At 46.6% G+C, this 14,243-nt stretch overlaps 1 protein-coding gene across 9 annotated transcripts in view; it reads left to right on the top strand.

Annotated features, from left to right (window-relative positions):
• LOC135918099 (uncharacterized) overlaps positions 1-14,243 on the top strand; it is a 703,603-nt gene that overhangs the window by 213,672 nt on the left and 475,688 nt on the right. For all 9 annotated transcript variants that reach the window (XM_065451754.2, XM_065451756.2, XM_065451757.2 and 6 more), the window contains one exon: positions 5,602-5,688. In XM_065451754.2, the coding sequence (XP_065307826.2) occupies positions 5,602-5,688 (87 nt within the window). The remainder of the gene's footprint in view (positions 1-5,601; positions 5,689-14,243) is intronic.

Raw genomic sequence — 14,243 nt, 5'->3', positions numbered from 1 at the left:
GAATTTCACTAAATTTGGCAGCAAGATGTGGTCAACCTGCTCGAACCTCGAGCTCACAGACTCTGAAAAACACACTGTAACGTTCACTTGGAAACGTTACCTTATTCCATGTTGCACTAGGTAGGCAGACATTATGACACACACGCTCAAGTTCCACGGCGTGATGTGTATCTGAGGCAGTGATATCTGATGTATCTGGCTCCTGGAGTAGCTGCGTGTGCGCTGCACCGTCTTCTTGATGGGCGTCTTGCCTGTTGATTGCGTTCAGCTTTTGCCATTTTGCAGCAGGTCCACGCTCCTCGCATATATTTCTCTCTTTCCTTTTTATCAGAGCTTTCTTCATGAAATACTTAGGTGCCTCAGGGAACACAGTGGGCACGGCGTCTTCTTTCAGACGCGGACGATCGCGCGGCAATTCCACTACCTCACCGTTAATTGTGTGCCGGTAGGTTCTTTCAACGAATCTTTCGTCGAAGTGCCGTTCACAAACCACTCTGTCGTTGGTAAGCTCTTTGTCAGCCCGTTCAATATTTCGGGCCCATTGCTCCCTTTGCAAGACACCAGTTGGGGCTTTAAACACCTACAGAAAACTTTTGCGAGCAAGATCGATACTCGCCTTTGCATCCAGGTACAAAGCACGTACTTCAGCGACTTGACGGCATGGTTCATTACATCCAAGAGTCTGAATCCGAAGACTCCATTCCTCGTGTGGCAGCGCGACGACCCAACACGGCAGACAAATTTCACAGACGACAGCAGAGGCGACAGCGAAGCGCCAACGCAGCCGGCGAAGCCTAGTCAGTGCCCGGCCGTCGCAAGCGTGGCACCTTTAAACACAGCAGTGCCCCTAGCGGTGGCTAAATTTTCACCGCGTTCCGCGCGCTTCTCCTCCAAGGCGCGGATAAGGCGCCCGGCACACTACCCCCCTCTAGCCACCATAGCTAGACGCTGTCCTGGTAAGCAAACGCAAACTAGTGCTTCAGTGGACTGAAGAGGCCACCGACGCTTTCACAAGAGTCAAGTCTGCCCTCGCCGACGCCACACTGCTTAGACACCCAAAGCCAAAGCCCTGTCGCACCCTGCCATCATGACCGACACTTCAAACACTGCCGTTGGTGCCGTTCTGCAGCAATTCATCGACAATGCGTGGCATCCACTCGCTTTTTTCTCCAACAAACTGAAGCCTGCGCATTCCCGCTACAGCGTGTTCGGCCGTGAATTACTCGCTGTTTACCTAGCTATCAAGCATTTTCGCCATTTCCTCGAAGGCCGTGCATTCACTGTCTTGACTGACCACAAGCCCCTTGTGCACGCAACGAATCGTTCGGCGTCCTGTTACTCACCCCGCGAGATTCGACACCTTTCCTACATCTCCGAGTTTACAACAACGTTCCGCCATATCAAGGGCACCGACAACGTTCCAGCCGACGTCCTCAGTCGTGTCAATGTCGTTTCCACATTGACATCGGAACCTTTCATCATCGAGGCCGACTTACTCACCCGTCAACAGCGTGACAACACTGAACTTCGTACACTCCGGAATTCGTCAACGTCCCTGAAATTGGAAGACGTCGTTGTGACCCCAGATGGCACATCCATCGTCTGCGACACTTCTAACGACACACCCAGACCATACATTCCGGCATCCCTTCGCAGACGTCTATTCGAAACCGTGCACAACCTGTCGCACCCTGGCATATGCGTGTCACAGAAGTTTCTTTCCAGTCGTTTCTTTTGGCCTCGGCTAAACGCGCAAGTTCGCGATTGGGTTCGCTGCTGTTTGTCGTGTCAACGTTCGAAGATCCAGCGTCACCCCATTCCGCCTGCCAAGACTTTTCTTCCACCGGATGCTCGTTTTGACACCGTACACCTGGACCTCGTCGGCCCTCTTCCACCTTCGAAAGGTTACTGCTACATACTGTCATGCAGGCACCGTTATACACGGGGCCAGAAGCTACACCTATATCTGATATCTCAGTGTCGTCTGTTGCAGCAGCTTTCGTGTCTACGTGGATAGCAAGGTTTGGCTGCCCATCCACAATCATTACAGATCGCGGTCGACAGTTTGACTCAGCACTATTCAACGAGCTACTCAACTACTCGGAACGACACGTTTTCGCACCACTGCTTACCACCCGCAGTCCAATGGACTAGTTGAACGTTTTCACCGGCATCTAAAGGCCTCCCTTATGGCACATGAATCGCCGGAGAAGTGGGTCCTACATTTGCCCCTCGTCTTACTTGGCATCAGAGCCGCACTCAAGAGCGACCTAGGTTGCACCTGTGCTGAGCTAGTTTACGGCACTCACCTACGCCTTCCGTGCGATTTCTTTGTCGCCACCCCCCAAACGCCTATGCCATCACCTGCCGACTACGTTGCCGAACTGCAAGCTCTCTTCAGCGAGATGTGCCCCGTGCCTACACGTTCACAAGAAGCAAGGTCCCCGTACGTTTCTCCCGCACTCAGCTCTGCTACCCACGTTTTCGTGCGTAACTGTGCCGTGCGGAAGCCTTTGCAACCACACTACTCCGGGCTGTATTGTGTTCTAGAGCGTCGTCCGACGACGTTTGTTGTCAATGTCAACGGCCGATCAGACACAATTGCCCTGGAACGTCTCAAACCCGCCTACATCGAAGCACCCGCGCCATCAGCTCCACCAGTATGCGACGCGACCCTGCTGCATCTTTCGCCGCCGCCAGTGCATGTGACACCCAAGACCAACGCCAAGACACGCCACGTCACGTGGACTTTCCATCGTTCGTCGAACTTTCCTCCTCTCTAGGGGGGGAGCCCTCTGTAGCGGCAGCAGCATCGGCGTCACACGAGGAATGACGTAGACGCTCGCGTCTACACGAGGCACGAGTGGCTGGCACGCTCCGGCACGGGCTAGCGTTCCGAAGGACATTATTAACAAGAATGCTACGCTAAGCGATCGAGTGTTGGTTCTTCCTCTCTTGCGAGAGCCCGACTTTACCCGTCTACGTGGTCGCCCGTCGCCACAAGGTAATGAATGAAGTCGTAACAAGGCTGGCTTCAGAGGCAGCAATTGAAGTGGGAGGCAAGGCACCAAGGCATCCAGCAGGCAAGCTCTCCCAAGTAACAAAGGACGTAATGAAGAAGCAACAAAGAATGAGTGTCCAATTCAAGAGATAAGATAGAATTCGCGGAAGTGTCAAAAGTGATCAACAAGGCGATAATAAGTGATATTCGGAACGCTAACGTGAGAAAGACTGAAGAAGCCATAAAAAATGGACGCACCCAGAAATCGGTACGAAGGAAACTTGACATGGGACAAACCAAGATATATGCACTGAAAGATAAGGCGGGTGTATGCACTGAAAGATAAGCCGGGTAATGTCATCACCAATCTCGAAAATATAGTAATAGCAGGGGAAGAATTTTATACTGACCTGTACAGTACCCAGAGGAATCAGGATGCCTCAGTTAGAAACAGTAATGAACAGGCTACAGAAACTCCTCCTATACCTAGAAATGAGGTCAGAAGGGCCATGCAAGACATGAAATGAGGAAAAGGGGCAGGAGAAGATGGAATAACAGTCGATTTAATCAAAGATGGAGGAGATATAATGCTAGAAAAACTGGTGGCTCTCTATACGAAGTGTCTATCGACTTCAAGGGCCCCAGAAAACTGGAAGAATGCAAACATTATACTAATCCACAAAAAGGAAGACGTTAAAGAACTGAAAAATTACAGGCCTATTAGCTTACTCCCAGTATTATATAAAATATTCACCAAAATAATCTCCAATAGAATAAGGCCAACTCTGGACTTTCCTCAACCAAGGGAAAAGGCTGGCTTCAGGAAGGGATACTCTATAATGCATCCATTCATGTCTTTAATTGAGTTGTCGAGAAATCCGCAGAGTATATTGAGCCTTTCTATATGGCTTTCATAGATTATAAAAAGGCATTTGATTCAGTAGAAATACCAACAGCCATAGCGGCATTACGTAATCAAGGAGTACAGAATGCTTACGTAAATACCTTGGAAAGTATCTACAGAGGTTCCACAGCTACCTTAATTGTGCACAAGAAAAGCAGGAAGATATCTATAAAGAAAGGGGTCAGACAGGGAGGCACAATCTCTTCAATGCTATTCACTGCGTGCTTGGAAGAAGAATTTAAGTTATTAAACTGGGAAGGCTTAGAAATAAAATTGACGGCGGATATCACAGTAACCTTCAGTTTGCCGATGACATTGTTCTATTCAGCAACAATGCAGACAAGAGACAACAAATGATTGAGGACGTTAATAGAAAGAGTGTACGAGTGGGTTTGGTTAATATGCAGAAGAAAGATAATGATAAATAGCCAGGCAAAGGAGCAAAAGTTCAGGATCACCAGTCGGCCTCTAGAGTCTGTGAAGGAGTATGTTTACCTAGGTCAGTTAATCACAGGGAACCCTGATCATGAGAAAGAAATTCTCAGAAGAATAAAAATGGGTTGGATTGCATATGGCAAACATCGTGAGCTCCTGCCTGAAAGCTTATGATTATCATTGAAAAGGAAGTTATACAATCAGCGCATTTTACCAGTGCTGACATATGGGGAAGAGTCTTGGAGACTGACAAAGAAGCTTGAGAATAAATTAAGGACTGCGCAAAAAGCGATGGAACGGACGAATGCTAGGCATGACTTTGAGAGACAGAAAGAGAGCGGTTTGGATCAGAGAGCAGACTGGTATAGACGATATTCTGATTGACATTAAGATGAAAAAATGGCGCTGGGCAGGTCATGTAATGCGCAGATTAGATGGCCATGGGACCATTAAAGTGACAAAATAGGTACGAAGAGAAGGGAAGCGCAGTAGAGGACGGCAGAAGACTAGGTGGTGCGATGAAATTAGCAAATTCGCAGGTGCTAGTTGGAATCGGTTGATGCAGGGCAGGGGTAATCGGAGAATGCAGGGAGAACCTTCATCCTGCAGTGCACATAAAATATGATAATGATGATGATGATCTCATTGTCGTCGTGCCAGCGTTCTACTGCGTTTGTCATTTCATAGATATCACTTCTTCATCATTCCATTGTCACTGCGTCGGTGTCACACATTCGTTTAATGCCACCATGCTCGTGGGTGACCTTCGCAAGCGAGTGCCATAGCAAAGTGGGACAATATCGGAGGATTCGGCATATAGCTGAAGCGATGGAAGTCTCAGAATTACCACTACATGTGTTAAATAAATGTGACTTCAGGAATGTGGTCTGAAGCTACATTGCTCCATTGCTATTTGCATTACTGTCAAAAGTCATGCTGAGATGAGTTCTGCTGTAATATTTTTATCATACTCCTAATGCATCGTTATGACCGATATAGTGTTATATGTGGTATCATTGTAAGTATAGTGCACTGTAAAGGCACTAAAGGGTAATATATAGCGCCCTGGATGCTCATTGTTGTGTCCGATATATTGTCAGAAACGGCATTTTTGTGAGTGGGGTTGACTCTATGTAACACTTTGCCTGACAAGCAGGGTGAATGAGTGTCGGTGGCTTGTCTGTAACTCTCATCAAGCAAGGCTTCCTTGTGTAGCACCTGGACAGGCATGATGACAGTGAAATCATGTGTCTGGTTTCAGGACTCCTTTACTTGCTCTGCATGTGGCAAGATGTTCACCTGCAGGAAAGAAGCATCGCATCACATTCTTCACGCCCATTACAACCTGGTGAGTTTGCCTTGTGAGGCAGCACAGGCTTTCATTTCTCGTAGACAGTCAGATTTCAAAACAAGTCTCCATTGGAGGGAGGGAAAAGCCTTTTCTCTTGACTGGGTACAAAGGCAGCTACTGCAGCTTCTGTTTGTGGGGCATTATGGCAATGCCCAGGGAGCCCTCTTTGGAAAGGTCTATGAACATTGGAGCCTCATTATAAAGAATGCCACAATACAAACAAGTCCAAACCGACTGTTTCAGTGTAACAGTACCCAACTATTTCAGAATAACAATTATTACGTGATATGTTAAAGGGACCCTCAAATGATTTTTACAATTGTGTGTGAGCGTACTGAATCAGTGGGATAGTTATCTCTGAACATAGAATCTCTCTGAATTGGAAGATACAGATTTAAGAGCTCTCCATAAACCTTGTAATTTATGACAATGTTTTAAAAATGTTCATTGCTACCAATCACAGCAGCGCTGCTCTGAGTTTTCAGCTGCGCCGTCCCCTGCTACGTAGCGGTGGCGCATGACGTCAGTCAGGCAAGCTACCCAGTAGGCTACCCATGCAACATCATCGGAAATGGTAGAACCATATCTCTTCATGGAAGCTTACTTTTTATTGCATGTGTATGCATAGAAATTTTCATGCCCTAAAAAAAAATAGACACATGCAATGAATATATATGCATGTAATAGCCCACTTCCGCCTGAAAATGTAGGATCAACTGCTGTAGCTGAGGTGCAGCAGCCGATAAGGTGCGCAGGCATTCTCTGTGGAAATGGATGGAAAGAACATTAATGGTATTAGTGCTGTATTATGTTCATCTTGCACTGCAGCTGTATATAGGGAGCAAACTGCAGTGATGGCACTCTGTAGACGACGCGAGCACTATGTCAACACCTCTTTCTTGGTCAACACAGTGATCAGCCGCAGTTTTGAAAATAAAGGCGTTTTAGCGACAACTGCAGGATCTACATTTGTCAGAGAGCCAGGTCTTGTGTATAATTTTCCTAGAATGGTAGCAGAAAAATATTCTAACAAGCCAAGATCCGAAAAAAAAAAAAGAAAAGAGTTGCAAAGGGCAATTGAATGTGCTTACACGTCATACGTCTGTCAAAAAGCTACCATTTTGAGTTGGATTTCAGCGCAGTAGTACCATCACTATCTCCCACTCTCAGAGTGTGGGTTTGACTTCTGATTTTAGTTAATTGTTCTTTCTCCCCGATTCCTTTTTTATTTTCTCTAAAATAGAGGAAATGTTATATAAATATATGAAACCCGCAACAATCAAATCACTGGGGAACCCGAAAAATTTCTCTTTCGTGGGAATTTCGTTGGCGCAAGGATGAAAGTAAACACAGTGAAATGCTTTCAAATAGCTTCTGATGTATTCCGGATGTTTAAAATTTAGCTTGATGTTTCTCTTGAGTTTAAAATTCTCTTGATGTTTTGGTCCTTGGTGCTCCTCGGCATCCTCTCCATGTCCTCATCATCTTCATCTGTGCAAATGAACTCGTCGACGCTGAGGCCATCTGGAGGCTCATTTTTCACGACACAAAGTTTGCCCCATGTGTCGGTCAGCATTGGCAGCCTTGTGCTGGCATCACTGTGACTGAGTGCACCTTTGGGCAAATCTTCCTCCAGTGCCACTGGATCAGTGATGCCTTGCTGAGTGGCAATGCCTGCTGCCTGATGCCTGCTCAGTGGCAGTGAAACCAGCATGCTTAAAACAATTTGCAATCATGACATGTTGCAACCCATGCGGCGCCCACCATCTCAAGCACCATGAACATGTCCACGTCAGTGGGACACTTGAGCTCGAGGCTCAGCAGCGGACACTGAATCAGCCTCTCTACACGTGACATTGTGAATGACCCCTTGGTCGAGTGGCTGCAGCATGGAAATGCAGTTTGGTGGGAAAAAAATCCAAGCGCACATTTTCGAGCTCCACCTCATCAACGTGATTGGCACTGCAATTATTTAAAAAAAAAAGCACACCGACCTACCTGCCTTCCGCATGTTGGCATCGAAAGCCTAAAGCCAGCTGCCAGATATGGCGCAGGTCATACGTCACTTCAGGTTGGCAATGTAGTGAATGGGTAGCCTACAATTGCCATTGAAGCAGCGAGGCTTCTTGCTTCTGTTGATGACAAGGAGTGGCTGTTTCTTTGTGTTGTCCATGTTAGCACATAACAGAATTGTTATACGCTGCTTTCTGTGTTTTCCCCCATGGCATTTCTGGTCTATTAAGTCCAGGGTCCTCGATGGAACACCTCGCAGAATAAGCCTGTGAGATGAATAACCCTGTCTCATTTGCGTTGTAGATGTTGGAGGGCTTGTACTGGTCCAGTACTTCTTTTTCGGTCAGCCACCACAAGGACATTGTCACCTGATCGACGGCTGCCTGCCTCCCTGGAAATGACTTTGGCCTCTATGTTGTGGCAGGCTCTTAAACAGCTCAACCAGCCAGGGCTTGCATTAATGTTATCGTGCCTGAGCATGCTCACTAAGTCCAGCACCTTCTGTTTAAGTACTCTGTTGGACAGTGGCACTTTGTTGGCGCGCTCTTCACAAAACCAAGCTAACAGTGCCTTGTCTGAGAACACTACAACCATCACCATTTTGTTCTTTGTCCTTGCTCCATTTCCGAGAGCGCCAAAATTGAATGCCGTGTTTTTCAAAATTGTACACAGCAAGCTGCATGCAATTCCAAATTCTTTGGTGATCTCATCTTCTTCCTGTTCAACCTGGGCAATAATTGCAGCCTTATCTTGTAGATTGTGTGGTACAGCACGAAGCAGGGACAAAAGATGCAAGAAAAATGTGGAGAACCGCTTGGTGCAAGGTGTTATATATAAAAAACACGGAAAATGATGTAAAACATATATATGAAAAAAAAAACACAATACAGATGAAACAACCAAGAAAAATTGACGTTGCCATCATCGCTTACTGTTCGTGCTGTCCTTGTCTAACAATGCTAACTCCCTTCGTGATAAGGCCAAGGATGGCTTGCTTACGCACAGGCATTCTTCATGTGCCATGGTAGCCGATTCAATGATGATGCACTTTCGATCATCCGTTTGTGTGAAAATTACCTTCTGTCTTTTCAAACAGAGGGGTGCAACCGCATGCGCTACAATGCAGGGCTAAAAAACCTTCTTTTTCATTCTTAACATTATTCGCATGTTCACTCAGACGATTGTTCATACACCTGCCTGTCTGACCTACGTAGCATGCGCCGCATTTCAAGGGGATTCTGTACACAGCCCTCTGCACACAATCCACGTAACGATTGTGGTGCCTAACTTCACATTGGACTTTTTGTTTCTTGATAGGGGTGCTTTTTCTTGATAACGAACAAAGCTTCTGTGGGGCAGAAAACATAACACTAACACCAACCCGCTCACCAATTTTTTGTAAGACTACAGCGATTTGATGCTTGTAGGAAATCACTGCAACCTTATGGTACCTTTCTGTGGACTGCTCTTCGGCGACCATCGCTTCGCTGTTTTTTCTTTTTCTGCGGATTGCCTCAACTACTGAGACGAGTAATCCATCAGGACAGCCCGGCACTTTCAGGCGTGTTTGAAAACTGCCATTTAGTCTGTGGTGGCAGAACCAGTTTAAAGCGTTAGAGAAGCAGGCCTGAACAATAGCCCTCTTTACTAATTTACTGTGTGCTGATGAGAAGGGCTGGAATAGTTTGTGCGCACGGGGTTCATCTTTCCAGCAAACATGATTATTAGACAACACAAGCTTGAGGTCAAGGAAGGGCACCCAACATCTTATGGCATTTCATGTGTTAAGACCAGGGGGGATAGACATTCTTCAAATATACTGACTAGTTGTGGTGAAGCTGAAAACAACTCCGAGACACCACACTGTAAAGCTATTAAAAAGTCGTCCCCATATCTGGAGGTTCTCGGAACCTTGGTCCCTTTCCTGTGTCCTTTGTCTTTGCTTCGCGCTGTACCACACAACCTAAAATGGAAAGCCCAAACCATCAGCCTTCTGAGTTAATTGCCTTGTAGCATAAAAATATTTCTGCTTTTTGGCTGGAGGTGGCACTTTGGCAGGCTGGCAAAGCAGATGGTCCAATCTCCACACACAGCTCACTCTGGCTACAACTGCACACACCGACCACACTGTGCATACATAATCATGTGCGCAGTGCACAAAACCCGACAAAGCATCATCGCTGTCTTTGTGTGTCGATGCGGATTTGACTAATCAGTGATTATGGATGAGCAAGCCACCGAGGCGATTCCGCTCCGCGTTAGTCCACGCTGTGGTTGCACACGGGATATAAATGTGCCCACTTCAAGGTCACCTCCACTTTATTTTCTTTCTATTTCTTTTTGAAATTTATATTAACTTTCTGGTCGGGACACTACGTAGTACTCACCCATTCCAAAGGATAAACCACGATCATCATTGTCATTGCTGTCGCTTGTTGCCAGTAAAGGCCCTAAAGAAAACAAGTTTTCAAGGTAGCACCGCTTTTCCTTTCCTGCTCGTTTCTCCCTCCAACCTCCTCACTGTCACTGTGCAGAAACACCCCAAGAAAGATAAAAACTAATCGGGGCACGCAGAAAAGGAAAATAGAAATACAGTTGAACCTGTTTAATAACGAATTTGACAGTTTCGTGAGAAGTAGTCATTATGTCAATTGTTTGTTATATATGGACTTGCCCTTAAAAATGCTCAAAACTTAAGTGCACTGAAGGCGTCAGCAGTTAAAATGCGGCCACACCATGGCCTGAAAACCAGATTCTCAGTGTTTTTTTTCCAGGTGCGTACCCATGCCTAGCTGCAAACTCCCATGAGAAACACCCAGTTAAAGAACGAAGTACAGTGTCTAGCGGAACATGACTGTATTCTGCACAAGAGAGTGAAACATTCTAGTTGGCCGGAAGTGTGAACTGCGGCATGCCACCATTCTGCGAAGGTCTGGGGCGTTGTGGGCTCAGCATTGTGACTACGCATTAGCCACACAAGAGCCATAAAGTTACATTATGAAGATCGCTTTGGGCAAAAAAAAAAAAAAAAAAAGATGTTGGAAAGGTAAAATGGCAACGCGAACCGATATCAGCAATTGGCAAACATGTAAACTAAACAAAGCACCGCAAAACTGTGGTCTCCTGATAATGGTGTGGTTTTTGCAACACTGCGTGGCGGCAGCACATGGTGCAGCGTTCTGACCGACGTGGGCCGCGTAGTGTGGTGTCAACAGTAATGCTTGAGTGGCCATTGTTCCCTTGGTGGAAAGACATAGATGGGCCCTTCAAAATCATTGAAACAGGCTTAATGTACATATTGCCACACGGACAGTTGCACAAAAACGAGTGCAACGCCATCATGGCCTCCGGTATCATACCGGCACACACCCTGCACCATGCTAGTTTGTGCTGTATGTGGTATGCTTCATCCTAGGAGGCATGCCTTGAAAACGCAGGGCCTTCGCAGCTTCTGATATCCATGCAAGGTAGTTGCTCGCTCATGTCAAAGGCCATATTATCATTGTAGTAAGACAGGAGCGGGGCGTGCGCTGCCATGCGCCTAGTTTGGTCACGGTTTTGCTTTGGCACTTTGCGTGTGCCCTCTTTTTACCGTGACTGGGTTTAAAGCATTCACTGTAGCAGTACAGTGATTTAGAAAACTTTTGTTATACCTGGAAGCACTTTCAATAGGCAGGGTAAAAAAATCGTAAATGCACTGTGTGGTCATTATAACTGATAGATCGCTATATCTGGCATCGTTATAAGTGGGTTCGACTGTGTTTCATATTTATTTTCACATCGATTATAATTACACTAAACCTGTTTCAAACATTTTGGAAAAACTGTGGGGAAAAAAACATATTAACCAGGCAAACGCACAATACAAAGTAATTTTTAAAATTTGGCAGACTCGCCTTTGTTGACATCTACGTAATGGGAAGCATCACGCGGATTGCTACGGCATGAGGCGCCGACGCGTGTCAAGCTGGTGGTGCACTCCAGCGGCCCTAGACATGTTTTATTGTTTTCCTGTTGTGTGGTGTTTTTTTTTTAATAGGGTGACAGGAAACCAAAACGAAATCAAGCTGGTGGGCGTTGTCGGACACCGCCAAAGTGAAACGTCATGCCCACATCACCCTGCCTGCAGCAAGGAACGAAGGCGCATTTAGATTATCGCTGACTAAAAGTGTGCAGTACGCTACCAATGGCACTACGCACCACGTGCCGTAACATAGATAGGTGAAGATGCTTATCACAATAGGTTTCAACCCGCCGTGGTTGCTCAGTGGCTATGGTGTTAGGCTGCTGAGCACGAGGTCGCGGGATCGAATCCTGGCCACGGCGGCCGCATTTCGATGGGGGCGAAATGCGAAAACACCCGTGTACTTAGATTTAGGTGCACGTTAAAGAACCCCAGGTAGTCAAAATTTCCGGAGTCCCCCACTACGGCGTGCCTCATAATCAGAAAGTGGTTTTGGCACGTAAAACCCCATATATTATTATTATTACAATAGGTTTGGCAGTGATAGCTGTGAACGCAGCGTGTGACAACCGGGCAGAGATTTGCTAGTACTGGAATAGAAACTGCGCGCCGTCGTTTTCATGTGAGATGGGTAGCTGTATACTGTTATCGATAACGCACACCTCGCACCTTTTCTCGTTCACATGGGATCTAGCGGCCGGGAAATGTATACAACACAGTCTACAGCAAGGAATGGTGGCGTGTTTTGGTTATCATCTGTTTGTGCTACGCTTACGATAGCACCGTGTGCTGTGAAACAGATGAGCGATGATGCTTATCACAATAGGATTGGCGGTGATAGCTGTGAATGCCGTGTGCGACAACTCCGGAGAAGATTTCCTGGTACAGTACCTAGATGAAAAACTGAGCGTACGCCGGTGTTCTCACGTGAGACGAGCGGTCAAGTATTGCGGTGCGGCTGGCGCAGCAGGCAGTTATATAGTGTTCTCGACCGTGCACACCTCACACTTTTTTTGTTTACACGAGATCTTGTGGCCAGAAAATGTGTCATACGATCACAGTTTGGTGACGTACTGGACGTTGGTGCCGAAAAATCTTGGTTTCTGGCAACATATGAACCGGTTAAAAATTAGCGTAACTCTATTGGGTCATTTTTTGTGTTCTTGATCGTGAACAGTGGCGCCATGAAAACATATGTAATGGGAGCATATCAATGAGGTCCTACAGTACTTCTTTCATAGAGGCATTATTTCATGCACAGAGTAAGTGTTGATTTAATTTCCAGTACAAGGTGTTATATATAAAGAAGCATAGTCTGTGCATTCTAACAGGCAACACTGTGCAGGTTGTATTTTACCCCGCTAGCCATGGTGTATTGCATGCTTCCTCTTATACGCAGTCTTTAATTAGAATTCACGCTTGTTACTTGCTCTCTACCCCGATCGCAAGAAATAAATGGTAAAGTCAGCCATTGCTTAGTCTCATCTCGTGCTGAAGGCAGCACATTCAGTGTGTTTTGCTATCGTTATTGAAATCAGCTCTTTGTTTTGACGCTGTCAGGTATACGCATATGACGCCAGGTGTAGTAGTTTGTTTTTAACTTAGCAGATAGTGCCACGGCCTTGTACCGCTGTCAAGTGAACAAGTGCCCTTCCAGGGAGCGTACTTTGGGACCTTGAGTGATACTGTAGGCTACGCGGTGCTAAACGGGAAAACAGAGAGCACGCGCAGCATCGTGTAAGAAGTATCTTAAATGAGAAGATGCCGTCAGAGGGCGTGCTGCGGTAAAGCTATGCTTCTTAGGAACGCCGATAGATGGCGCGGGAAATTGACGCCCTTTTGCCTCTGCTTTCCGCAAGGCCCTTCACTGCGCCCTGCTCATGGTGTTAGAAGCACTTTGCTCAAGGCACTGAAATTTTCCGTTTCAACACAGCACTTTCAACAACTTTCGAACGGTTTGTACTTACTGTGAGGTCTGGGCATTTAAACAATGTTAATAATGAGTTGCATGGTGCCGACAAAGTCTCACACTGAAATTGCAATCCACGTGCAGTATGAAACAAACCAGGCGGAGGAATGGGTACTGGCATGTGGTTGTTTCGCTGGCGGTGGTGCAGCGGTGGCGTAGAGGTAGAACACCCACCTTGCATGCAAGAGGTTCGTGGTTCAAATCTCGGTGCCGCGCAATTTTCCACCGGATTACAAAAGAAAAGAAAATCTGCGTGTTGATAAAATTGTATAAACAGGCCTGGAGTGTGGCCTGAACCTGGTGACCAGAAACGGTAACGCACACCCTCACCAGAGTAGAATTGGCCACCCTGGTGCAGTTCTTGGCCACAACCTCCCATATGAACACAACAATCAAGCCCCGGCCCTCAGTCCCCAGCAGCTGCAAAGCAACTGACCACGGCGGCAGTCATACCTGCGACGCAGCAGAGGGTGCTAAGAATCCCTAGCTCCGGACAAGCCACCATAGGAATATGAACCTGGCAACGTTTAATGCTAGAACGTTGCCTAGTGAGGCGAGTCTAGCAGTGCTATTGGAGGAACTAGAGGGCAGTAAATGGGATGTAAT

The sequence above is a fragment of the Dermacentor albipictus genome, chromosome 3, assembly GCF_038994185.2.
Source record: "Dermacentor albipictus isolate Rhodes 1998 colony chromosome 3, USDA_Dalb.pri_finalv2, whole genome shotgun sequence".
Classification (NCBI taxonomy): Eukaryota; Metazoa; Arthropoda; class Arachnida; order Ixodida; family Ixodidae; genus Dermacentor; species Dermacentor albipictus.
Note: the sequence above shows the minus strand (reverse complement) of the source record. Positions and strands in the feature narration are given on the sequence as shown.